Below are 25,059 nucleotides of genomic sequence, written 5' to 3' on the forward strand. Positions count from 1 at the left end.
GGTCATGTGCAGCTAGCATGCCGCAAATCTAATAGCTGCTTGAAGTGCTGTATCGTGTATTTTCAAAACAACACGAACAGTACATACTGGTACTTTTTTTTTTTTTTTTTTCCTGATGATGATACTAGCTTGAGAATACAAGATTACTAATCAACACCTTTTTACACCCAAATGTAGAAAAGGAATTGGGTGTCACCCAATTCCTTTTCTACATTTGTAGGCTTCTTGTGTAGTTTTTGTTTGGCTGCATTTTAACTGCAAAGACTTACATTATATTAAGCATTAGTGTATTATTAGAGTATTTTCACACCTCATGCTGTTTAGGGACAACCACACATTTCAGTTTGATTCAATGGACGAGTGATATGGAAGTTTTTGTGTAGTACTAGGATTCATCACATGTACAAAATGTTAGGTTTGATTACCATTGTTGGCATTTTTTAATGTACAGTCACTTGAAATAATACTAAGTGAATACACATATTTAGAAAAGAAAACATTCAATGATATAAAATAAAAACGCTGAGCATTTCACTCGCCATGAAGAAAGAAGCAGGATATGCAAACTTTTACAGTTCACGAGAGTAAGTTCCTTTTAACATTGACCGGATAAAACCTCCTCAAAAGACAAGTCAATTGTTACTCTAAGCCTGCAAAACACAATTCTTTCCAAGTGATGCAAACTTCCAAGATAAACTTACAGATCAATTACTTCTTAATGAAAGAAAATGCCCCCATTGAAAAATAACCGATGAGAGGCTACTGCGTTTGTGTTAAACAGAGGATGCCAATGTTTTTATTCCAAAAAAGTGCATAAGAGCAGCAGCATTACTGGGACAGTGTGGGACAAAATATCATATTAAAAACAAATTAAATTAGACGGGAACTTTTTTTAATGATACAAATTAAGGATAATATATATATATAAAGGTGTCAAGGGATTACCTGCCAATGTTTTATTATCAAACCTTTTTTTTTTGAGGCTCTGATACACTTGCCATGTGAAGTCCTTTAAAAATGTTTGATATGTTGGTCGATGATCGAGTGGATGACAGCTATGCAGCCCAACACTGAAGAGAATATCAAACAAGTAAACAAAACTAAAATTGCACTCAAGGCAACAACCAGAATTTGTATACATTATATAAAAACATCTCCTATCATTTACCCCATCACCTGTTTCTTTTGATCACATGACAACAGGTGGGGGCGGAGTCACACGGCACCACCCACACTGAAAAGAAGTCCAACTTGCTTTTTTTGATTGGTATTTCTCATATGTATACATGACTACTAGCTATACATTTGACAACTACTGCTGCTATTTCTTACAAGAAAAAAAAAAATCTCCAATTGCCCTATTTCATAACCGATGATGGCGCTGAAATAGATTCATCCAATAGCAACACCAAGGTGAAAACAGCAGTAATGAAAAGAACATTTTGAAATAATTTATGTCTTTGTATTCTCATGTTCAATAGTGTTTAGAAATGAACCACTGGATCACTCTAAACATAGGCACAGTTTAAAAAAAAAAAAGAGATTTTAAAAAAATTGTTGAAAAAAAGACAGACAAGAAAATAAACAAGAATAAAGTACAAAAAAAAAGTATAAACACGCCATCATTAGACCTTTGTTCTCTGTGGTCAAGAAGTAATTAACACAAGTAATCATCACAAGAGAGTGAGGTTGATGTCTAAATACAAAAGAAAAATGACACCTTTAAATTATGGCAGCAGCAGTAAATGTTACGACCCAAAGACTTGTTTTGTTTGTTTTTGCATATAGCTGTATCCTCGCTCACATAGTAGATTCTTGTAATTACTGTAAATACGTACATTGGCAATGGGAGCACGCTTTATATGATTCAAAGACTTGCCACTTAGCTCACAGTTACTCAATATAGAAATTCATGTACTATCTTCAGTTTTGGCAAAGAGATGGGAATATTTTCCTCCCGTACAATTCGGAATGGGAAGATGAGCGTGAGTGACGAGGGGGTCCAAGAAAAATTGTTATTAAGTGGAGCAATGCAGAGTCTCAAACGTGTCTCTTTTTGTCTGCACAAAAATGGTGAGAGAAAGTCTCCTTCTGCGTCCATCTCCTCTGCTTCCTTCCCAACCGACACTGATGCCTTGACTTCTTTACAGTGTATGATACACGGAATGGGGTGGGCGGGCAGGCATGTGTGTGGGCACTGTCCTCAGACTATGGCACGGTACGGTCCCTGCATCTTGAGGAACTGGATGATGAAGGAGGGGCCGCCGGCCACAATCTGGGGCGGCAGGTGGCTGAGGGGACAGTTTTCGATGCTCATAATGGACAGCTTGCTGCACAGGGCCAGCTCAAAGGGCAGGCTGTGCAGATTGGGGTTGTCGTTGAGGTACAATTCCTCCAGGTTCTCCAGTGTGCCTGAGGAGGAAGACCAGTGGAAGCCTTCATGTTAACATAGATCTGAATCTGTGCAATTTACCAGGGCAAAAAGGAAAATAAACCACAAAATAATCATAAATAATAGAAATAAAAGTGGAAATCAACTGCCAGTGTGAACAGCTCAAGACTTTTCTTGTCACTACATACTGGCAGTTTCTAACAAGCCAGGGTTTTACCTGTATATTCAGTCAATGTAAAAAAAAAAAAAAAAAAAAAAAAAAAAAAAAAAAAAAAAGGAGGGTATTCAAATGCCAGATTTGTTTGATAAATCAGTTTACTTTTTCCACCATAACGTGTACAACATAATTTTAAAACAAAATGACATATTTTCAAAGGTGGAATAAAAAGAAAAAAATCTGAGATTATGCAGTTTTATATACACTACCGTTCAAAAGTTTGGGGTCACAAAATTGTTTGGGTGACCCCAAACTTTTGAACGGTAGTGTAAATATTATTATAATAAAATATTATGAATTAAATATTATAAATGATATCTTATATTTGTATAAGATTATATATAATCTATGAATATAAGTATACATATATATTATAAGATTTTTTACACAGAAGATTATATATATAATCTATAAATAATTATCTAAATAAATATATACACTACCGTTCAAAAGTTTGGGGTCACCCAAACAATTTTGTGACCCCAAACTTTTGAACGGTAGTGTACGTATGCACACCCACATAACTTGGTATGTGGCTGTGTTCAAAATTAACCAAAGACTTTCAAACTCCTAATAAACAGAAGTAAGCACACAGGACACCATCAAAAAAGACGAATACCAAATAAAGTTCAAATGTTCTAGTAGAATTTTTCTGACGTATTTGCAGTCACATCTTCCTGCTAAAGCAAGCGCCTGCAGAAAGCTTTTACAGCAGAGGAATCTTATTGTTCACATTTAAAAGGCATTAAATTGGAGGTACAATAATTAATCCACAAGTAATCAAGAACTATTTTTGAGAATCAATCAGTTATTTAGCCTGTTTGCAAATGTTTGCTTTTATTTTGACCAAACCAGTCACAAATCACAAACTATTTTTGTGCATTTTCTGAATTGTCGATTTCAAATAATGTCCTCTTTTGTGATAAAGAGATGGAAATTAAAAAATGTTACTAGTACGACTCATGGATACATTAACAAAGTAATGGGCAGGGTCACTGATTACTAGAACGGGCCTTAGTTTCAACCCAACATTACATATATCATGGAACACATTCAACACCGTCATCATCAAGTGGAGAAAATCTGGCACGACAATCAAATGACAAAGAACTGGACGTGCATCCAAAATTGATGACAAGATGAGAAGAAAACTGGTCAGGATAGCTGCCAAGAAGCAGACGGCCACATTCTAGGAGCGGCAGGAATTTGTTTCACGTACTGACTGTTTAGTGCTTTATGACAACAATCTTTTATTATAAGTCACAACCATAATAAAAAAAATAAAAAACTTTCCAAAGGTATGTTAAACTGCAAATTGCAAAAACAACACGCCTCACCAAAATGGAAATTCGTTGACCAAAGTGTGCTGGTGTGATTTCAACTAATGTTATGTATAACTACAACAAGATATTAAATTGCAGCAACTCTTTACAGAAGGCTTTCTCTGACTGCCCATGACATTAGTTTGACAGAAAGCTCCATTTCCTACTTGTTTAAAGCATTTGTTTGTTGCATATACAGTAAATGAAAAGCGTGTTGGAGCTAGTCATGTCTCCTTTCTTGCAGCCAGAATCTCAACTAAGTACTTTGAATGTCACAACATATCAAATGTCTGCCTCGTTATTGCACTTTTAAGCTAATGATACAAGATGTCACTGATGTTACTAACAGTAACCATAGTTCGAAGCAAAAATCCTGATAACAAAACTGAACAGAGGATTTTGCAAATGGCTTTGCCACTGCTAAGTACAAATAAATCAATAGAGCTTCGGACGCCACTTGACTATTCCCTTTAACGGAGCCACATTGGCAGTAAAGGAGCGCCAGTAAGCCAATGACTAACAATAGAGCGTAGCCATAAAAGTAATATTTATCCGTCAACATTCTGTCCAAGTGAATTCATATTTCACTTTGGTTTTAGAAAGAAAATTTCGACAATAGACCAGGGTAAAAGCATTAAGCCCAAAAAGACACAGACACATGTCTTCAGCCAAGTCCACTAAGTGTATCTTAAGCCACTACTAGCCATAGCTCCCGCCTCCCCCTTGTTAATCTTGTTTTAGCTTAACCTCAACAGTAACAGGGCTCACCACGCCCAATCAACCAGCGGAGGGGTCAAAAGTGGGACAAATTGTGGACTGTTAAGCTCTTGAACCCTTCTGGTTAACTATTGTTAATCGAGGGTGTCACACTGAAATCTACAAGGTGGCAAAAAAAGTTGCATGGAGTGGCAACCTAAACATAAAAGAAAGAAAATGAAATTTTTACCAATCTCCTCAGGGAGATGTTGCAGCAGGTTCTCCCCCAACCCCAGATGAGTCAAGTTGGTAAGGTGGCCAATGCCTCTGGGTAATGTTGTCAGCTGGTTATTTGTCAACACCAATTTCTAATGGATTTAGAGTGCAGGACAGTTACAAAGTAGAAAAGACTAAAAGACTCAAGGTCATGTGTGAATGCTACTCAAACAGAACCGTTTGTTTGCAAAACTTGCCTGTAAATCCTTGAGATATGCAATTTCATTTGGGAGACATTCCAACTTGTTTTCCTCTAAATCAAGCTCCCGAAGCTTTCTCAAATTGCCGATACCATGTGGTAACTTCTTCAGAAGATTATTGGACAAAATTAATACCTGCAAACCAGGAAGAAAGTGTCAAATACAATTTACTCATGGAATTTAGAGCTGTACAGATGACTCAATCTACTTCTGTGCAGTGGCAAAGCTAGGGGGGGGGACTTCCGCCCTGAAATATGTTTGGACCCCCAGGCCCAGGACCATAGAATTGATTTTTGGGTATTTTCTGAATATGCTTTTTTACTTTTTTCTGTATCATTATTATTATTAAATATTCCCACCTACCGTCAGAAATGGAACAAAAAATGAATTGTGCGGGTCGGACCTCCTTGCTCCCCACCCATGGAAAAAATCCTAGCGACGCCAATGCCCCTGTTCTCTTCTGAGTGAGCATAGTTTCTTGGCTACTGAAGCCAATGGAAACCCCTCAACCAATAATCCAGAGAGGGAGAAGGGGAACTCTATGCTGGTTTTTGCATGTCAATGTTTTCCTTTCACCCCCCCCAATTTAGTAAAATATATTTTGAGGTTTAAAAAAAAAAAAAATCACATTGTCACGCTTTTCAAATAAGGTGCAGCCTAATAATTTACTGCCTTACCTTACCCTTTATACTTAGCATTCGTTTAACACACCTTTTTCAAATCAAGTTTCGAATGGGCCATAAACATGTTTTTTGACACGTATAAAGCCTTTTCTGGCTGTAACTCAAATCATTAGCTGTGGCACTGAGTGCATCTAGGGCTCACCTCTAGAGACACCAGACGGCAGATATCCTCTGATATCTTCGTCAGCTGATTGGTGGCTAGGTTTAGCTCCACCATGCTGGCCCATGTGCCAAAGTCCAACGGCAGAGAAGTTAACTGGTTGTCCTGAGGAATACAATGGCGTGCATTTATAAGATAAATGCGAGACATCTGAGAGGGTCAATACAAGAATCCGTTAGCCGACGCCAGAATCAGTTCTTACAGACTTAAATTCAAATGGCACCCACTGCCGATGGGTCTGTAAACAATATCTCCCCAAAAGCCAATTCAGACTTCAGAATTACTGTTCACACAAGTGGGGGGGGGGTGGGGGGGGACTGCCAATTAGAAACATACAGCTACATTAAAAACATTAAAACCATGATACAACACTTCACATCAGGATTAAGTTTCATCATAATTAGGAACTGCTTAGCCTTCGTGGAAGAAAGGTAGAGACCATAATACATTTAGTTAGAAGACATCTTTATATCTAGTCGTGATTACCTTTTTATGACGGGGTGACAGTACAGTAACTCTGTCTTAACATGCAGCCAAGCCTCACAAAATACTGAAAAAAAACAAGACTGGGGACTTTCCACTAGATTTACATTTCACACAACTTGTGAATTGAATACATGGAAATAATATTTATGAGTCTAAGTTTTATTCCCCACTCTAGAAGGTTCAATAGAATCTATAGTGTTTTATGACTTTCTAAAGAAGAAAAACTAAAAGAGCAAAAGATCTTGGGGTAGTTATTACCTATTACGTCTATAAAACAGAACCTGACATCAGGCGCTGTGGGCACAGTAAATTGGTCATGCTGAAAGGAATTGAAGGCGATTTCAAAACATGTACCTTCATGTTAAGCTTGGTTAAAACATTGGCCTTGAGGAAGATTCCAAAAGGGATCTTGTTTATGCGGTTGTGCTCCATGTTGAGCGAGTCGATGGTTGAGAACTGGGATGGTCCACCCACAGGGTATGACTGGAAGCAGTTCCTTGCTAGTGTCAGGCTGGTCAGTTTGACCAAACTCGACAGGAGACCCTGATTAATTACAAACAGAAGCCAATTGTGATCAAAAAGAATCTGTAAGTAGCTTTGAACTGGAAATCCTTTGTTGGTTGGTCAACTCTAATGTATGTGCTCCAAGAGAGTATTAGTTTGCTAAACTTACATTACATGAACAATGAATGAAGGTCAATGCAACTATATCAACGATATTGCTTTCGTAAAAAACATTTGGAAAAACATGCTTTTTGCTGACCAAGTTACAGTTTCTACTTACCTCTGGTAACACTGAAATGTTATTGTTTTCAAGATTTAGCTCTTCCAGTTCTCGACATTTGGCTAATGATCTGGGGATGGCTGACAATCTATTGTATCTCAAACCCAGGCGGTTTATGCTGGCAAGGTTTCCTGAAACAAAAGATTTCCTATTAACATCACAGACAATGCAATGCTGATTTGTAAAAGGCATACCTATAGTCTCTGGGAGGTCTAAGAGCTCATTGTGCTGCAAATCTAGGTTGGTTATTTGTGTGCAATTCCCAATCTCCTTCGGTAAGTGCTCCAACTGATTATGGGCAACATCCAGAGTACCGAGGTTGCGAAGTTCCCCTGGAAAAAGGATAAACAAAGAACAGCGGCCCTGCGTAAATACGTAAACACTGCAACAGGTGACTTGATCTAGAAAGAAAAGGCCATCCACGTTTGACCCACCTATTTCTGCGGGAAGCTGCTTGATCTTGTTCTCCCGGATGCTGACCATCGTGAGCTTGGAAAGGTTCCGGATGTCTTTCTCAACCGTGGTGATGCGGTTGAAGCGTAGATAGAGTATGCCCAGCGACGTCAGTCGGTAGACCACTGGCGGGATCTCCCTCAGCTTGTTGTGCCGGAGATCAAGCATACGAAGATTTTTAAGGGAGTCCAGTGAGTCGGGCAAGCTGGTCAAGGAGTTCTCGTTTAAGGCCAAAGTGATCAGGCCTGAGAGGCAACCCACTTCAGACGGTAGGCTCTGGAGCTTGTTGCTGTATAGGTAGAGTTCAGCCAGCTGTGTCAGCTCCTTGATGGAGGTGGGCAACATGTGAATAGACCGCTTGGAGAGATCCAGTCTCATGGAATTTTCCTCCCGGCACTTGTTAAGCTCCTTAATCACCTCGGCATTGCTGGACTTCTTGCGTGTACCTGGTGCTGGGTTTGGCCGCTTGATCGTATTGTCAACTGAGAAGGCAACACCTGGTGTTGAGCTGCTGGTGTCCTTCTTACCTTCTTTGGTTTCTTTCCCTTTGGTCTTGGTTTCTTTGCCCCCATCCTTAAGTGGACCCGCAAGAGCCTTGGCCTCCTTTTCCCTTTCTTTGCCACCCAAACCGCTCTTATGGTCCTTTTCTTTTGAATCTTTTTCTTTGCCTAAAGTACTACTCATGTCGACGTTATCGGGTGTCCTGCAGAGTTGCTCATGAGTTTCTTGTCAAGTTACTTATTCAGGGGGAAAAAGGGATGCGGAAAATTGAGCAGGTTTTTAAAGAGAACATCACTCTGCAGGAGCGCACACTTCTTATTCTCCTAGGGAAAAGAAGATTTTGTAACACTTTTAAAATGTTGTTCCTTGGTTAAAATGCCAGTGAGTAAAAACTCTGTTGAAGAATCTGGACTGTGGCATCCGTGGGCCACATTCTCAAGCGTTGAAGCTGCATACAATCGGGGGACTTTTAGGTAAAACTTGTGGAATTCTTTCGGGCTCAAAGGGGCATCAAGGTCTTTGTAATCCCTCTGTTGAAGAAAAACGTAACAATTAGCAGTGAGTTTGAGCTTTTGCTGTTCAATAGTTCAAATTAAGCATGGCCTCTGTGTAAGGGAAAGTTGGAAAGTGAAGTGTGAAGGTTCACAACTCTGCTGGCCTGTTCTACTTAAAGGAATTGTACCTGCACAACGAGCACTTTTCAGACACTAATGACCGATTACGGTTGCACATCTTTTTATCTGTTTGTAGAATGCTTTGTTGCTGTATGAAAGCACACACAGTCACGGCAATATCCCTTCACTGGATTCTTTATAAATGCAGACGTGGGAGTATGTCACATGTGCAACTTAAGTCAGTCTAAAGTCATAATAGTCACGTTTCAAGCAAGTCCCAAGTTAACACATACTGTGTGGTAGAAAGGGGAGGGATGGGGAAAAAATAATAATAAAATCAAACAAGACGAACTGCCACAAAATTTCAAGCAAGTTGGGTCAAGTCATTACTTAGTTCAAAGCAAGTCCTATGTCAAGTCAAAATATCTTGCTCAGTCAGTCACATATACTGGAGTTATATTTTTTCACTGAAGCGAACAAAAAAGTACATTCTCTCTACAAATTCAAAAAACAATTATACTTAATTCGGAAGAATGCACGCTATTTTATTACTGTCATCGTTACTGTGACCATAAATCTTGAAATATGCCGAATGTGGGACAGCGAACGAGTACAATCGTCAGATTTAAAAAAAAAAAAATATATATATATATATATATATATATATATATACACACACACACATACGTTGTTTTTAGTGCATTATTCTGTTGCCCAAATCTAAGTATTGTGTATAACTGGCTGAATGAGAAACATTTAAAAAGAAAATTGTTCTTCTGACAGGTTTGGTGAGGTAACATTGAGCACACAAATGGAAGTTGTAACAGTCAAAGCAAATCTGTTGACTCTCACGTCACCTTTCTGTGACTAAATAAACATAACTCAGCGGTTGTTGACATTACAGATGCCTGGAGCCCCACCTCAACTTGCATTTTGCTATTTCTAATTGTCAGTACGTAATTCGTAACATGAAGTGTAGGTTGGTGGTGTTTGTGGTGGACTGTGTTCGTTTAGTCTCAGAGGGTGGATAAAGCTGCTTGGTATATGCTAAGCCGCGGCAAAGGGAGAGACATGTTTGGATGAGGATCAGAACCAAGTGTAAAGGTTACCATTGCTGAGACTAATCTTTAGAAGTGGCCTTCAAAGCATCGAGCCCCCACAACAAGAGGTCGTATGACCTTCAGGGGAAACCACAACACCCCTTACATAGCCCAAAGTTTGACAGACCCTTTCAGAAAAAAAACATTAAATCATCAATCAAAGGGCTAACGTGTACTGCACGGTTTGAGGCAGGTGTGTCTGTCCCTGTGTAAAATACTGAACATAAAATGAGAAATGCCAGATCCCCCCATTGTCATCCAGTCCAAACTGAACAAGAAACTTCCTTTTATGGTTAGGGTTCCTTATCCCAGCATCATGAGAACATGCTTTGACATTGCACACAGCATACGAGTTACTGTTAGATTCATGTTCTTTTAGGCAAGATGAAATGTGCAAATTACCAATACGTTATTATCTTTTTAACCCGCATCAAGCAATCAGGGGTTGGATCTCCTAGTGGTTCAAAAGCAGCTTTGGGGGAAATAAATAGTTAAAAAGGAAGTGCAGGCGACCAAATCAGTTCAGATTTCAGAGGAAGGATGAAGAAATGAATGACTGGAGTGTTTGAAAAATAGAAGCGCAAAGCAAATTACAAATTATAGTATTAAATGTCATGGCTACACAATTCCAAACATACAATCTAACTTTTTTAAAACTACAGTTATAACAGTTGAATGACAACACAATCTGTTCTTGGATTAGTTTGTATTTCAAAACCAAATGTAAAACCCACCAAACTAAAACCTTTTTGCTATAGAGAAGGTCCCAATTTTACAACCCGTAGTAACATAACATGATTACCATTATTTAGCCATCTTCAACAGTAAAAAGATTTTTAAAAAATGTCCGTACTGGTAATTAATTTGATAACTTAATTATTTTGCAATTTATAATGAATACCTTTTAGAACGCATTTTGCCACTTGTTGTCGACTGGAAATCACCTGTGCTCAGGGTTTGGTGCAGTGGAATCTAAATACTGCTTGGCGAGGTTCAAACTGCAGGTAAATGCGACCCAAGTTATTTAGCAGTCATCTATAATTTCACATTTTTTATCAATATTGAGATATTTTATGCAGGTACAGTACCAAAGTAAAAATTCACCGCCAAAGCTCCTCTTTTGACATTTAACTCACCCAGTGCTCAAAGAGCACACGGAAAAATGCACAACAACAGTCATACACAAAATATTCACGTCAAAAGTACTTTGCTTTCAACAAAAACAAGCTGGTCAACACCAGCTCCAGCTTAGCGTCCTATCAAGCCAATGGGATCGGGAACAAAAACAGGCAGTAGAAGTCCACCCAAATAAAATCTCCAATTGGCATAAGACTGAACTAACGCCAGTCAAAAGTACTTGGATGGAGCCGGAGTCTACAACTGTGGAGGACAAACAGCTTGCAGAATATGCTGACAGTACAATTTGACCATCCAATGTCCAAAGTATGCGCGGCATGTAAAGCACATTTTCCTGAAACATTTGCTTGAGCACCACATTTTCCAAGCTGAAAAGGCATTGGGTGGCTGAGATTCCACTGTGACAGAAAGGACCCTTCTATTACTAACTTAAAATTATTGCTCCCATCCAAATCCCGATTAATGTCATATTTACAATGTGTTTAACTAGTCTTCTTAACTGACAGCACAGAACCTGTTGTAATAAATACCCTCGGTTTGTTTTTCTTCTTACACGTCGGAGAGGAGGGGGACTACGGTAGAAAAAAAGACTGAGCTTTGTTTCCAGTTCAAGGGATAGACATTCAAGCTTCAATCACAATTGATAGCAGCATGCCAAATATCCCACTGTGCTAGCCTTAAACTTGCAGAATGCATATTGTAGTGTAGTTGTTGCTCGTCCCAAATAAATAAATACATAAATAAATCCGGCTGTCACTAAAAAGATGCTGACAAATTAGAAAATTGTTTGAGCTCTTGTTCTATGTAAATAAAAAGGACAAATGACAATGTAGTAGCTTTTCAACCAAACTGGAGAGCAGGCCCATTAACAATAACATAGCGTGCTACACACTATCGCCAAATGTCTAATGAGGCTTTTTTTTTAATGGATTAAAAAAAGGCTTAAAGGGTAGTCCAAGGACACAGAGAATTACAAGTAGAAATGTGACAAGAGTTTCCAGAAATGACTGTCTGTCAGAATGCTAAATGTGGTTTGCATGCAGAGAATGGCCCCTACAACCACAGAACAAGTACAGTGAATTTTGAAAATCGTATGATGGGTTCCAGAGAAAATGAGTTGGGTTTCCTTGTGGCAGCAAAAAAATGGCCTTTTTGTAGAATGTGTTTCTGAGCGATACCTTCACATTCGCGTAAGAGTATAAACGTTGCTATTGCTGAGCATATCTCTTCGACGCTTCCGGTTCATTTGCTACTTTGTGAACCGCTTTTCCAATTGTCTGGCAAGTTTCAATGAAAAATATCCACCATAAGCTAGTACGGGGCAAAATTTCAAGGGGTAATATATAGTAATATAATAATATAGTCACAACAATAATATATTAGTCATATTTATGAATCATTAGATTTAGCAACATGAATTATTTCATTCTGAAACAGAGCGAAATCCATATAGAGCACGCTTTTATAGATCAAACAAAACAAAACAAAAATTAAAATCTCTCAAAAAACAGATTTGATACAAAAAAGAAGCATCAAAATTACATTTTGGGGCACATAAAGCCATCTCTGGTTAAGATTTGCAGTTAACAAGGGTAATCTAGCATAGCACTGATTAATGTATTGATGTGTGGCGGTCAGGTACGCCAGCATGCAGTTGGTTTGGATTTTAGTCAGATAAAGCATGACTGTATTGGTTGAGAAATTACAATTTCTGTGGTTGCTGACATCGACAAACCATTCGATAGTTAATTGGACTACAGTTAAAACTCTGGACGGTGACTGTGCTAATGACAAATCCTTAGAATCAGGTTCGCAGTCATGCATGTCATTACACTTCTCTAGATTATTTCTTGTGCATGCAATATCTTGAGCACGTTGTCTCATGTCTAACACAGAATTTGACGTCATTATTTGGGTTACGTGGACTTGTGGTAAGTGTTGTGAAACATCTCGTAAGACACAGTTTTGATTGCGTGGGTGATGATCGACAAATTCATGAACAAAAAAAAAACATTTTGGAGAACCCCATAAAGAGGGAAAATATTGAAATATGTAACTGACAAGGACACAGGAAATAAAAGCAAGTAAGCTAAACGTGAAAAGCAAACGTCAGTGTTGCATAGTGCTAACTTGCTAACGTCAGCGAGCCAGCAGGTTAGCATCTGGAGCTAACCGAATTCCAAGACATGTAACAAGTCCAAAACAAACCGCTGCAGTTAGATGCATTAAAACAAGTTTAAGAGCGTTCACGTATTTGGTGAGGTGGCAAACGTCTTATGTTTGCCACTAACTGCTAGCGATGATGTTTGTCTTAAATTGAGCTAGCGGTACGTAGGCCCAAACGAAGCGGCTGGCTGACGCGAAACCGCTCGCCAGCCACGACTTGGACCGAGAAGCGAAGCCTCCGCTGAGGCCAGCTGAGGGCCATCGGTCGCTGGGTAGACACCCAACACCAAGAGCCACGGAAGCAAGCGACATCTTGGCGCAAGAGGCAATGACGACAAATAGAGCGCGGACTCCTCTTTACTAGAGCATCCGAACGGTTCCTGTGTTGAGTGTTAGCCGAAGAAAAAGAAAAACCAGAAAAGAAAACACTCCTAAAACAGCGGCCATTCCGAAGCTGAACAAAAGAGTGCGTTTGTATTTGTTACAGTAAAATGACACTCGAGCGTTACGTTGGTTTGATTAAAAGCTTGGTTAGTGTACAGTCTCTGGACCTGCGTGACAGGGAAAAACCGTGTGTGAAATGTCAAGTGTAAATCTGATAATATAGTGTTTTACCTTCAGAGGTGTGACTCCGCCATCCTCGCTGCTTCCTCCTCTTTTCCAAGCAACACTGGTGCTGCTCGGCTCCCCCGCCCCGCCCTCACGGCTACCAAACTGCGTCATTCCCGCACTGACCAATCGCGTTTTTCGACACCAACTGCGCCTCGCCTGCCTGCAAAGCGGACATTAGTGATGTGCATTCCAGTTCTTTTAGGTGAACTGAATCTTTAGAATCAGTTCACTCAAACGATTCGTTCAAACGAATTGTTCAATGAATCCCCCCCCCCCCACACGCACACAATGATACGGGTTTTTTTTTAAATATCCAGTGGAAACAACCCATACACATCAAACAATACAACCCTAACCCTAACCCCAGATCTAACCCTAACCCAAACCCTAACCCTAATCCTAGCTCTAACCCTAACCCTAGCTCTAACCCTAGCCCTAACCCTAGCTCTAACCCTAGCCCTAACCCTAGCCCTAACCCTAACCCTAACCCTAGATCTAACCCTAACCCTTGTCTAACCCTAGCCCTAACATTAACCCTAGCTCTAACCCTAACCTCTAACCCTAGCTCTAACCCTAACCTTAGCGCTAGCTCTAACCCTAACCCTAGCTCTAACCCTAACCCTAGCTCCAGCTCTAACCCTAACCCTAACCCTAGCTCTAACCCTAACCCTAGCTCTAACCCTAACCCTAACCCTAGCTCTAACATTAACCCTAGCTCTAACCCTAACCTCTAACCCTAGCTCTAACCCTAGCTCCAGCTCTAACCCTAGCTCTAACCCTAACTCTAATCCTAACCCTAGCTCTAACATTAACCCTAGCTCTAACCCTAGGTCTAAGCCTAACTCTAGCTCTAACCCCAGCTCTAACCCTAACCCTAAACTTTAGGGAGGTGTATGGTTATATGGGGCAGCACACGAGCAACTGTGTTGCAAATTTTCTATAATAAAATTTTTTAGGCCCATCTAAGATTCGAACCCGTGTCGCTGGGGTGAGAGCTCAGAGTACTAACCACTACACTATGTAAGCCTCGCTCACACGGCCTGGAATAAATATTGTTTTATGGAGTAGCTCACAAGCGAATAGTTAAGATTAGTGGTCCCCAACCTTTTTTGCGCCACGGACCGGTTACATGTCAGAAATATTTTCGCGGACAGGCCTTTATATGAATAAATAATACATTTATGATAAATATATAAATACGATGAAATAAAATGATACGACTATTTCTTTCTTTTAGTAGGGGTTTTCTGAGTTTTTCCTTGCTCTCTTGGGAGCTTAAGATCAGGGGATGCTTTGAGAATAATTGATTATTAAGTGATTCGTTCACTGTCGTTCACTGAAAAGATTCGTTCCTTTGAACAAATCGTTCACTCACGAGCCAACACTAGCGGACATGCGCAGTGGGATTCGGCGGCCGACGACGCGACAACAGGCTGCAACTAAAAAAAAACACTGAAATTCTCTGCCGCTTTCCAAGAACAGGAAATTCACTCATAGTCCATGTCCACTGTGCATGAAGTCTCTGTATTCTGTACAATATAATTAAAACAAAAAATCGTTGTTAATCAGATTTATTCTAGGTACTCTCGCTTTAGATTGCGCAATATCCCTCAAAAGAAGCAGAACTAGCACAAAAGCAGCATCACTGTTTGTTGGTAAAATTACTCTACGATTAATGGTTGTATTTCGCTTCACATCTCTAATGTTTGCAAAAATGTTTATGATGCATCCCAATTATCCATACTTATCGTGTAAATATGGGCCACGAACCTCACCGAAAGTTACTGAAAGTTTCACCCCATTTGTAATCATTTCCACACTCCTATTCACTTTCTTTTGTAATAGACCTTTTCAGTTTTCTCCAGGATGTGGCATCCATTTCCCGTTGTCAAAAGTGGGCAAGCGCAATAAACCTTTTGGGATACAGCATATGTAGTGGCGCAACCACAAGCTTTTATCATTGTTTGCAGTTCTAGACAGTGCTAATCACTCACTTTTCATCACCTATTGTTAGAAAAACATTGTTAATTTGTAAAGATTTTATGGATCCAATGTATTTTTCTCTGTTGCCACAAATTTTCAACACATCAGTGATTTGACACTACAAAAGTATCCTACTTGAATATTTTGTAAAGGTGAAGAAAAGTAGGTAAAATGGCATTCTGCAACTATACAGATACAGAGCTATTACAAATGGGCACTGGTTAACATTGGCTATGGAGCTTGAAGAGTATTGCTGCCTCATCACATATGCGACCTTTGACCATGAATGGCACAGCTATCTCAAATGACCTGAATGTTATCGCTAGTCTTTGAAATATAGCTAAATATGATCTGCACACTTAATGAAAAACACACATACGCACACATACAAGATTCAATTGAGTGAAGTTTGAGATACCACAACTTGTCAGTATTTTAACACACACATATAATTCCCTGAATTGCAAAAGAATGTGGAAAATTTCCAAGGCAAACAATAACAAGTATATAAAAACATGATTTTTTTTTTACTTGTCTCAACACATTCGTTAAAACACAACTATCAAAGAGACGCAAACTAAAACACTCAAGTTACCCTTAATAAAACGGTTTATTATCACACAATCAACAAGAAAAACACATTCGATGCATCTAATCTTCCCTCATTAAATAGAAACTAAGGGCAAAGGTCGGCGAGAGCTTTTGTTTTTATTCATCTAAATGTCGCCTGTAGATGTCAGTAGAACACTCGTATGGTGGAAAAGGCGAGGAAGAAAATGACGTAATCTAGTGGTAACGTTGTCTTGACAACCGACCCAGTGAAGGTGAGTAGTCCAAGATCCTAGTGTATTATTAGGAAGTAATTGGTGCAGCGGAGTAACGCTTGTTTTTTTTTAAAAAATGCGGCCCAAAGCCTAAATTGTGAGCGGGTTTCTCGAAACCATCCGTGTTATACAATGAAGCAGTTTTTATGCAGATAGTCTAGCTACATGCTAATGGTAGCGTCAGCTCAGCTAGCTCAATGTTGTTTTCAAGTTACAACGCACGTCACCGTAAAATATTTTTTTAGCCGCGTTAAATATTTAACAAATGCATTTTGCAGGGCAGTGTCCATCGCATGCCTAAAATAGGCGCAGTGCACACATCAAACCGGCCCAAAGACAATAATGCTCACTTAAGTGACCGGTTGTTTCGTGAAAACGATTGTATCGTGCCTACAAAGGTCATATAAAGTCATATTTTGTATTTTATGGTCTTTACTCGATTGACAAAAAAATGCACAATAAAACAGATGTAATAAGATGTTTTCTACACATCAATAGGTTAATCAAGAAGACACAATGCCAGAGGTGAAATCGGTGTTCAGAGAAGTTCTGCCGAAGCAAGGTTTGTATCTTCAAGATCGACAAAAACACATTTGGTTCACACTAACAGAACTGATAATTGCATGTACATTTTTTTATTTTATTTTTTGCATGAACTACCATCGTCACTGTAAGAAAATAAGTTTGTTTGATATAGAACAGGGATGTTTACTCATGAAATTATTATGGACAAGCTTCAAACACAATGTACTGCTGGTCGTTTTGGATTAAAACAAAACTATGAGACACTATGTTTAGTTGGGAAGTATAATTATCAGTAAAAATTATAATTCATGTTGCTGCTGACTTTTTTTTTGTCATCGCAGGCCAACTATCTATGGAAGATGTCCCTACCATGGTTCTTTGTAAACCCAAACTCCTCCCACTCAAGTCGGTCACACTTGAGAAGCTGGAGAAGATGCAGATGGAGGCTCAAGAGGCTGTCAAACAACAAGAACTTGCAATGAAGGAGCAGTCGCAATAGAGACCTGCAGCAGATTCTCTCCATCAGAGCTATGAATGAAAGACGGATCCAACTTATTGGATACACAAACCAGCCAGCAATGAAATACATTTAGATTGCTTTATTGACCAGTGGGTGCATTGGAGGGATGATATCAAATGAAATATTCATTATTTACACCTATGTCTTGTGTTTTTTGATAACCTGAGTTTATCTTCAGCTGTCAATTGTTATGTAGATAATAATTTTAAAAAATCTTATTCTTTATAGTAGTTTTAATGAACAATGGAAGAAACACTTGGTAAATCAATTGTACCAGAATGTGATTGATATAAAAATAAACACTCTAAGACCACCTCTTGGAACCTGAACTGACCTTCAGTGATCAAAGAAAAAGAGTCACACAGCATAGAAAAAGCAGCTAGTAAAGGGGGCAGAAGTATTGCATATAACATTCTCCCCTTTATTTTCCATACACTGTTTTATAAAGCTCTTGACACAAAGCAGTCGCGTGGACAAACAAATTGCCTCCTAGAGCACACAAAATGTGCGGCAGTAAACTCCGTCGAATACTGTACATCATAATATGGAATGACTGATACAGAGGTGTGGCACTTTCAAGGTTAGCTTATGTTATCGTTTATGTTGAAACACGAGAGGAAACCATCTAAAGAACTTCAGTTTCAAAAGTGTGTTTTTTTTTTTTTTGCTCCTAGTTTGGAAAAATATGCAAGTAAAAAAGTATTGGAGCTTTAAAACCACTTCTTAGCTTTCAGTTTTGATGACACCCCCGTCTCCCTCGCTGACAAATCTCTTGCGGCCCCTGACAGGAGAAATAAAACGACATAGGTCACAAATTTTGTATATTTTAATAATGTTGCCAAGAAGGTGTGAGCACTTACCTACAGGGACAAAGGTCTCGTAACTTTACATCAATGATTCCCATGTTAAAGCTCTTTTCAACAAACTGCTCAAGGATGAAGTACGCACGGGGAACATCTATGTTAATTTCAGCTATATCCATATAAACTCTTTCATAGCCCTAAGGAAGAAAAACAACAATACTGAGTGCATAGATATGCAATACAAATGTTAAACAGCTGGTGGCGTCTTACCCTTCTCATTTGGTCCACAGTGATAATGGAGGACACAGAGAGCAACTTAAGAAGCTGCAGAAGCATTTTGAATGTCTTCTCTCCCTTGGACTCCAATACCATTACTAGAGCCTTCAAGAAATAAGTCAGAACACTGAGCCGGGTCTGTTGGTAGCTGACTGCATAGCAGACTGACTTACCTCATAGACAAACTCATGATGAAAATGAGGAACCTCCAAATCTTTCAGACACCTCTCAGCCTCCTTGCTGTCTCCAGATAGGATGTATTCCTTTAGCAGGAGGTTCATCTGATATAATCAAAAAAATACTTTTTGTTTTACACAGCAACAGTGGACTTAGAGACATTAAATGTCAACAGCGAATGGATAAAATTGATGATGCGACGACATTAAGGACTGTACCTCTTTGACAAGCTGTGTGACAGGTCTCTGGCCCCCACCTATGCCCCATTGGTTGTCGATGCGAACGCCACCCTTACTCATCTTCAAAAGCACAGCCGCCCGGTCGAGGGCCGCCCTGCAAGATGATGATTTATGCAAGTCACAAAATTAGGTACACTTCGAACACAACAGCTCGACCCCCCAACGGAGGAAACAATGGCGTGTGACTCACATAGCTCTGCTGGCCTCGTATTCAATCTGTACAATATGTTGAACCATACAGACTATGGGAAAACATGCACTGCGGTCTACGCCTGCCTAAAAATGTCCATATTTCAGCCTAGAAAAACTCTACTTTGAACTTGGGAAACTCGTGAAACTACTTTCTGAAAAAAAGAACAACTTTCCTAAATTTGTTATTTTATAGTTTTCATTCATTGTTGAGCAATATCTGAAGTTGTATATTGCAAAAAAGTGTTGACATCCATGCTCTTAATAAAACACGTGGTCGAGTCATAATCTAAATAACAATATTCTTACTTGAGTATAATTTTTTTTTTTTTTTTTAAACTTTCCCTGCCCATGACTAAACATGTATCCTACACTCAATCACATACAGTACCTTGTGTATTCACAGCCAACTCTGCCTTTATAGCTCTCAATGTAGCTCTTTGACAAGATTTGGTCACGAACAGCTCGTGCGATGAACTGGCCCATGAGCTAGGAAACAAGAAAGAGAAAATGTGTCTTTAATATCACAATTTCTAGATGTATCAGTTATCCCCACGGATTTCCTTCATGTGCGAGAAAGAAAAGATGCGACTTGAGGGGCGGTGTTGGAATGAGATGACGGCAAGACCACCTGAGGTTTTAGTCTTTTATGAAAACTTGTTTTATGTTTAAAGGTTGTATGGGGCTTCTAATTAATTACTTTTAATTATGTTCCATCCATCCGTCGGGCTACCCGCCCACCCGCCGGTCCATCTGTCCATCCATCCATCCATTGGATTCCCATGATTTGAACAGGATATGGATGGATGGATGGATGGATGGATGGATGGATGGATGGATGGATGGATGGATGGATGGATGGATGGATGGATGGATGGATGGATGGATGGATTAAGGGTGTAGCCTGCCTCCCGCGTCTCTCAGTATGCTGAGATAGGTTCTAGCTCATCCACAACACTAAATAGGACAAGTACAGTATCTAGAAAATGGACAGTGTTATATCATAAGACAGAAATAGTATATAATTGAAATATCATCCACTTTGAACTAATGACAAAACTTTACCATGAGACACAACATATTGTGGTGTCACTGGCATGTGTGCGTAGCTAACTACACGTGCTTGTTTACAGTTGTGTCTGCGTAATTTTCGGTAATCGAAAGAGCTGGCTTTGTTGCCCTGGTATCCACAAAGCATGCACTCAGCACTCTGACTATTGTTCCTGTACAGACGAGTCAGTTCACTCTCAATTCGGTGAAGGCTTGACAGGCTGCCGCAAGAAGAACAAAAGGCAATGTGTGCATGTGTGTGTGTGTGTGTGTGTGTGTGTGTGTAGATGTATGAGAATGTGAGAAAACTAGAGTGAGGGATACAGAGGGAGGTTTATACAGGCCCTATAAACACACACAGATCTGTGAGAAAGAACAAGCAAGACCAACTGAGACAGAGAGGGAGGGGTCATGGGGAGAGGGCTACTAATAGGCCTTTCAGAACACTCTGCTGAGCTTGCATTTTTACTGCACAGCCAGACAATGACCACAGATCTCATGTCTATGCTACACGAAAAGGACACGCACAAACAAAAAAATATGCTTGAACAAAATATTTGAAATATAAAGTATAACTCAACAAGTTTAAACCCTCAGGAAGAATAAAGTGGAAACGAGAGTTGCATCGTCAAATGCCACACAGTGTTGCAATTTGAATGCCTCAAAAGTCAAACAAAATGTTATCTGAAGGCTTAACGCCACTTTTTCTTTGGCTTTTTGTGATGTCATCACAAAATTAAGTTGAATGACAGAGACACTCACCTGCGGGGCTCCAGGTGTGTCCAGCACCAGATCTGGGAGCTCTTGTAAGAGTTTGTCAAAGGACTTCTCCATATCACTGCGGAATAAGACGGGTCCACAGAGATCAGCCAGCAGCTTGGAGGTCAGCTCCCGCTGGCTGGCCTTAGCCTCCAGTGCTAACGACACAGCCAGCGAGGGCACCTCGCTTCTCATGGGCCCCAGGTTTAGATCTGCCAGCAGTTCCTACATGAGGAGGGAGTTGTTGACGCTAGTATCTGTAAGATCTTTATGCTTCTTCGTGGACTGCACTCCTCATGCTTACCGCAACTTCATTTGTGTCTCCGTGTTCAAAGTACTCCTGCACGATGGGGGTGACCGTCTTCTCAAAGTCCCTCTCATCCAGCGGAGGGACCACAGTCTCATACACACAGTTTTCCTGGCCAAACATTCCACATGTTCACAACAGAAATATCAATGGACCATTTTGACTTTTGCTTTTATTGCGCTACTGTGCTGTGTAAATATGTGTTGGTTGCAAAGTAAACACCAGAATGGATTAGACTAGCATCAGCAAGAGAATATGTAAAGGAACATTAAATGGAAGCAATTTATTGACGCTTTAGAAGTGTCTGGGGTAAATGAAGCATCTGTGGATGCTAGCACATTATTAACCACCAAATTATTCAGAGGGGTTTAAGCAAGGCTTCAGTGCCCTTAAGACTGGCCTAATGACAAAAATGGGCTTAACTGTGTTTAGTTATCGGGTTGTAGTTTTGAGGTGTTTTTCATCACCGAAATACGTATATCCATATTAATCAATGAAGGATTTTCAGAGCATTGGACATGCAAGTAATATATATTATTGGATTTGATTACACTACTGTATTTCACAAAGAAAAAAAATGCAAAAATGTGTTTTGAAAGAGCAACAAATTAAAAGGCCAAATAATAATGTGAAACATGGAAAATCCCATGTTGGAGTAGTCAGTACCTGAGCTTCGTCATAGTTTGGGTCTTTCTCGTCTACTTGCTCTGGTTCATACACTTCACCGGATCTGCCCCACACACCTTTGCCTCCAGCCCCACCTGCACACAAAAATAGGTCAAAAAGATAAGCAGGAGAGGGTTAACTGCTTTTGGGTAACAGTACATGAAGTGTCTGCAATATGACCCTTAAAAAAACACCCTAAGAACTATTTTAGTAGAAATAAAAACATGTTATAGGGGATCATGTTGAAATAAACGAATTAACGAAAACGATAATGTCACGTAACAAACAACGTGACAAAGCGAGCGCTAATGCTGAGTTGAAACGGCACCCAAGATCAAGGAAGCTTTTCATGTATTTCAAATGAAAAAGATTTGCTTCTTGTGACTGTGAGCCACTCAGGCTCAAGCATAAGACCAGTTTCAGACAAATCCCAGTGGCAAAACACCACCACCACACACACACACACACACACACACACACACGCACACTTCTTTGGTCAGTATTGAGTTCTGTTGTTAAGAACTTGTTCATGCAACAGCAGATTGCAGGCACTTTGCAAAGATGGATGGCAAAGCAGCTTGTGTGCCAAGTTTTACTTAACATCTCACTATATTTAGTCCTGCTGGTTACGTGAACACATTTGGCTCAGTCTGTGGCGTGCGTGTGTGGCTATCACGGTAAATCAAAGTACAAGAAGGTGTGCTAGATTCTGTGGAGAGAGAAATTGCCTTTTATTTCAACTACAAGACTAAACCCTCACTACGTGCATTGATATTTACTGTAAAATATATGTGAGAGAGAAAAAATCCCTGTAACATTGCATGTGTCCTTCTGACCTCTTTTTGCAAAACAATCCAAATTCCAGGATGAGGTGCAGCCCCAACAAGAAGAATGAGGGGAGTAAGAATGTAAAGTAGTGGTGGGTAGCTCAAGTTTACTGATTCAGTGCTGTGATTTGTGATTCCCATTGATTTTATATTGTTGTAATGATCAGATTTTTAAAGCATCTTGTTTGTCCATGTCCTCAAAATTTCTTTGCAAACTAACCAGGTTATGCCTACCAAACTTTTACAACAACAAACGCTTCCTGGCATACCCAACAATTAGTGTCATCACTTATTATTTAACACATTGTCTTACCTTTCTTTGGCAGACCTCTGCCTTTGCCCAGTCTGGACTTCCTGTCCAGCAGCTTACTTTTAGGGCTGGTGGGGGCCACCGCTGTTCCCCTGACCAAATCACCATTATCACTAAGGGAGTCCCCCCTGCCAGAATCCCTGGACGAGTTCTTCCTGAGCCTCCGCTTAGCTTTGGCTTTGAGACGCGCCTCGTGGATGCTGCTGCTCGACGACAACAACCAGTTGCCATTGACCTCGTTGCTGATGTTCTTGTTGGCGACAAGTGTGCCAGTGTTCTTTTCGTCTTCAGATTCAAAGGAGTCACTCACATTGTCAACCTCTATGGGAGAAAAAAGAAATAGTATTTAATTGAGATGCCACACAAGGCAAAAATAAAGAGTGCTCTAATTAGTGTCAACCCGTGGAGGCGCTGTTGATCTACTTGTATAGAATAACTGTTACATGACATCATCCTTTCTTTTTCTATATTGCTTATAATTAGAATTGCGGCTAAGGTGGATCCGATCCAGTCAATTGCAGCTAACAAATGATTCACGCTCACATTCACATCAATATATAATTTAGAAGCTTCCGTTTGCACTAGTAGTGCATGCCGTGCGAGTTTGATTACTGGGCAGTAGCCCAATACACCATTCACATACATAAATACAAAATTATACCAAACATGACTTTTTTTGGAACTTGGGAAGAAGACAGACTACCCAGAGAAACCCTCAGCAAGCACAGAATAGTTAAACTTGATCACTAGACTTAGACGCCTAACATGACATCAATCTTTTACTACTCCATTTGTTGCATAGCATGTCATGTTTTAGTGCGTAATGATTTAAATTACATCAAATGACATCATTCATTTTCTGAGGAGTGACGTATGCGCTTATTTTCATGTTTCTTTCAATTATCGAATACAGAACAGTCAGCGACATGGCTGCACTTTAAAAATTAAGTTCCCAAAATGTCAAATCCAGCATTATCGATACTCTACGTGGCAAAACGATTGATTAATTCTGAAAGAAAGAAAAGAAAGACGACTTCCATGCACACAACCACTTTTCTCCATTCGAACTCAGCTGATGATGCACTTAAAATGGCTCGGAATGGCCCACACTCACCGACGGGGTTCGAGTTGAGCCAGGCCTCGCAGTCAGCTGCCATATCCGACAACAGTGAATAGATGTTGCAACAGCAAAAAATGATTTAGTATAAACCTGTAATATCCAAGAACAGAATGCAAAGGTTGGACGAAGAAATATGCCCAGACACGAAACAACGCAACAGAGGCCCACCCCCACGGTTGCCTTCATTCAAAGTCCCACTGTACTGTTGATAAACAATGGCTAGCAGTAGCATATAGCACGACCACTCACTGACAGGGGGGAAATATAAACTGTATTAACGTGATAATGCGAATGCTATATGCAAATGTGCAATTTGCTGTCTGTTTAGCAGCTACGACGATTAAAAAGACAGACGGGTTACGGCAATAAAATTAACAAACAACGCGTCGGAATGCGCGTACAACGTATCGTTGTTGTTTTTTTAATCTCTAATAGTGCATTAAAATATACCATGTTTGCCAACACGTTATGGCATGTACATTTGGTCAATAACTCACAAATGAATCAGTGTTCGTCTGCAGTCCTCAAGCTCTGTGCTGACTTGGAACTACGTCGTTTTCAATTTGTCTACCCAGCAACTCCATCACGTCAGCGCTTTGTTATACTCTCTGATTGGCTGACAGAGGCGGGGTTTTAAAAACACCACAGCCAATAGAAATGTGAGTTTTTTTAATCTCAAATAACA

At 39.8% G+C, this 25,059-nt stretch overlaps 2 protein-coding genes and 1 long non-coding RNA gene across 4 annotated transcripts; 1 reads left to right on the top strand and 2 right to left on the bottom strand.

The window, feature by feature from the left end:
• Positions 1-411: 411 nt before the first annotated feature.
• Positions 412-13,904, bottom strand: shoc2 (SHOC2 leucine rich repeat scaffold protein). The gene is made up of 9 exons (XM_037252607.1): positions 13,803-13,904; positions 7,651-8,700; positions 7,411-7,548; positions 7,217-7,347; positions 6,787-6,975; positions 5,929-6,051; positions 5,101-5,238; positions 4,878-4,995; positions 412-2,412 (listed from the first exon to the last, which is right to left on the bottom strand). Exons 2-9 carry the CDS (start codon positions 8,351-8,353, stop codon positions 2,204-2,206), a joined length of 1,749 nt encoding a protein of 582 aa, XP_037108502.1. The 5' UTR covers positions 8,354-8,700; positions 13,803-13,904; the 3' UTR covers positions 412-2,203.
• Positions 13,905-16,537: 2,633 nt separating this feature from the next.
• On the top strand, positions 16,538-17,964 carry LOC119125524. Its single transcript, XR_005098474.1, has 3 exons — positions 16,538-16,606; positions 17,105-17,168; positions 17,473-17,964. It is a non-coding gene; the product is annotated as an uncharacterized LOC119125524 (long non-coding RNA).
• Positions 17,965-18,290: 326 nt separating this feature from the next.
• pdcd4b (programmed cell death 4b) lies at positions 18,291-24,967 on the bottom strand. 2 transcript variants are annotated; one of them, XM_037256102.1, is made up of 12 exons: positions 24,872-24,967; positions 24,369-24,464; positions 23,258-23,575; positions 22,118-22,212; positions 21,449-21,562; positions 21,148-21,369; positions 19,727-19,824; positions 19,126-19,240; positions 18,904-19,011; positions 18,725-18,835; positions 18,516-18,651; positions 18,291-18,432 (listed from the first exon to the last, which is right to left on the bottom strand). In XM_037256102.1, exons 2-12 carry the CDS (start codon positions 24,409-24,411, stop codon positions 18,362-18,364), a joined length of 1,431 nt encoding a protein of 476 aa, XP_037111997.1. In that variant the 5' UTR covers positions 24,412-24,464; positions 24,872-24,967; the 3' UTR covers positions 18,291-18,361. The 2 variants fall into 2 exon arrangements, with proteins under 2 accessions (XP_037111997.1, XP_037112005.1); XM_037256110.1 differs by having other exon boundaries at positions 18,304-18,432; positions 18,512-18,651.
• Between the last annotated feature and the right edge of the window lie 92 nt (positions 24,968-25,059).

The sequence above is a fragment of the Syngnathus acus genome, chromosome 1 (assembly GCF_901709675.1).
Source record: "Syngnathus acus chromosome 1, fSynAcu1.2, whole genome shotgun sequence".
NCBI lineage: Eukaryota > Metazoa > Chordata > Actinopteri > Syngnathiformes > Syngnathidae > Syngnathus > Syngnathus acus.

Bases quoted from the DNA above. Each gene is read 5' to 3' on its own strand.
- pdcd4b (XM_037256102.1), bottom strand. From the start codon at position 24,411: ATGGCAGCTGACTGCGAGGCCTGGCTCAACTCGAACCCCGTCG. The intron at 21,563-22,117 runs GTACTGACTACT...ATGTTTGGCCAG, and splicing joins CAAACTATGACGAAGCTCAG to GAAAACTGTGTGTATGAGAC. The intron at 18,433-18,515 runs GTAGGTAAGTGC...TTCTCCTGTCAG, and splicing joins GTTACGAGACCTTTGTCCCT to GGGCCGCAAGAGATTTGTCA.
- shoc2 (XM_037252607.1), bottom strand. From the start codon at position 8,353: ATGAGTAGTACTTTAGGCAAAGAAAAAGATTCAAAAGAAAAGGACCAT. The intron at 5,239-5,928 runs GTGAGCCCTAGA...CCTGGTTTGCAG, and splicing joins GCCGTCTGGTGTCTCTAGAG to GTATTAATTTTGTCCAATAA. The intron at 2,413-4,877 runs GTAAAAATTTCA...CTTCCTCCTCAG, and splicing joins ACATCTCCCTGAGGAGATTG to GCACACTGGAGAACCTGGAG.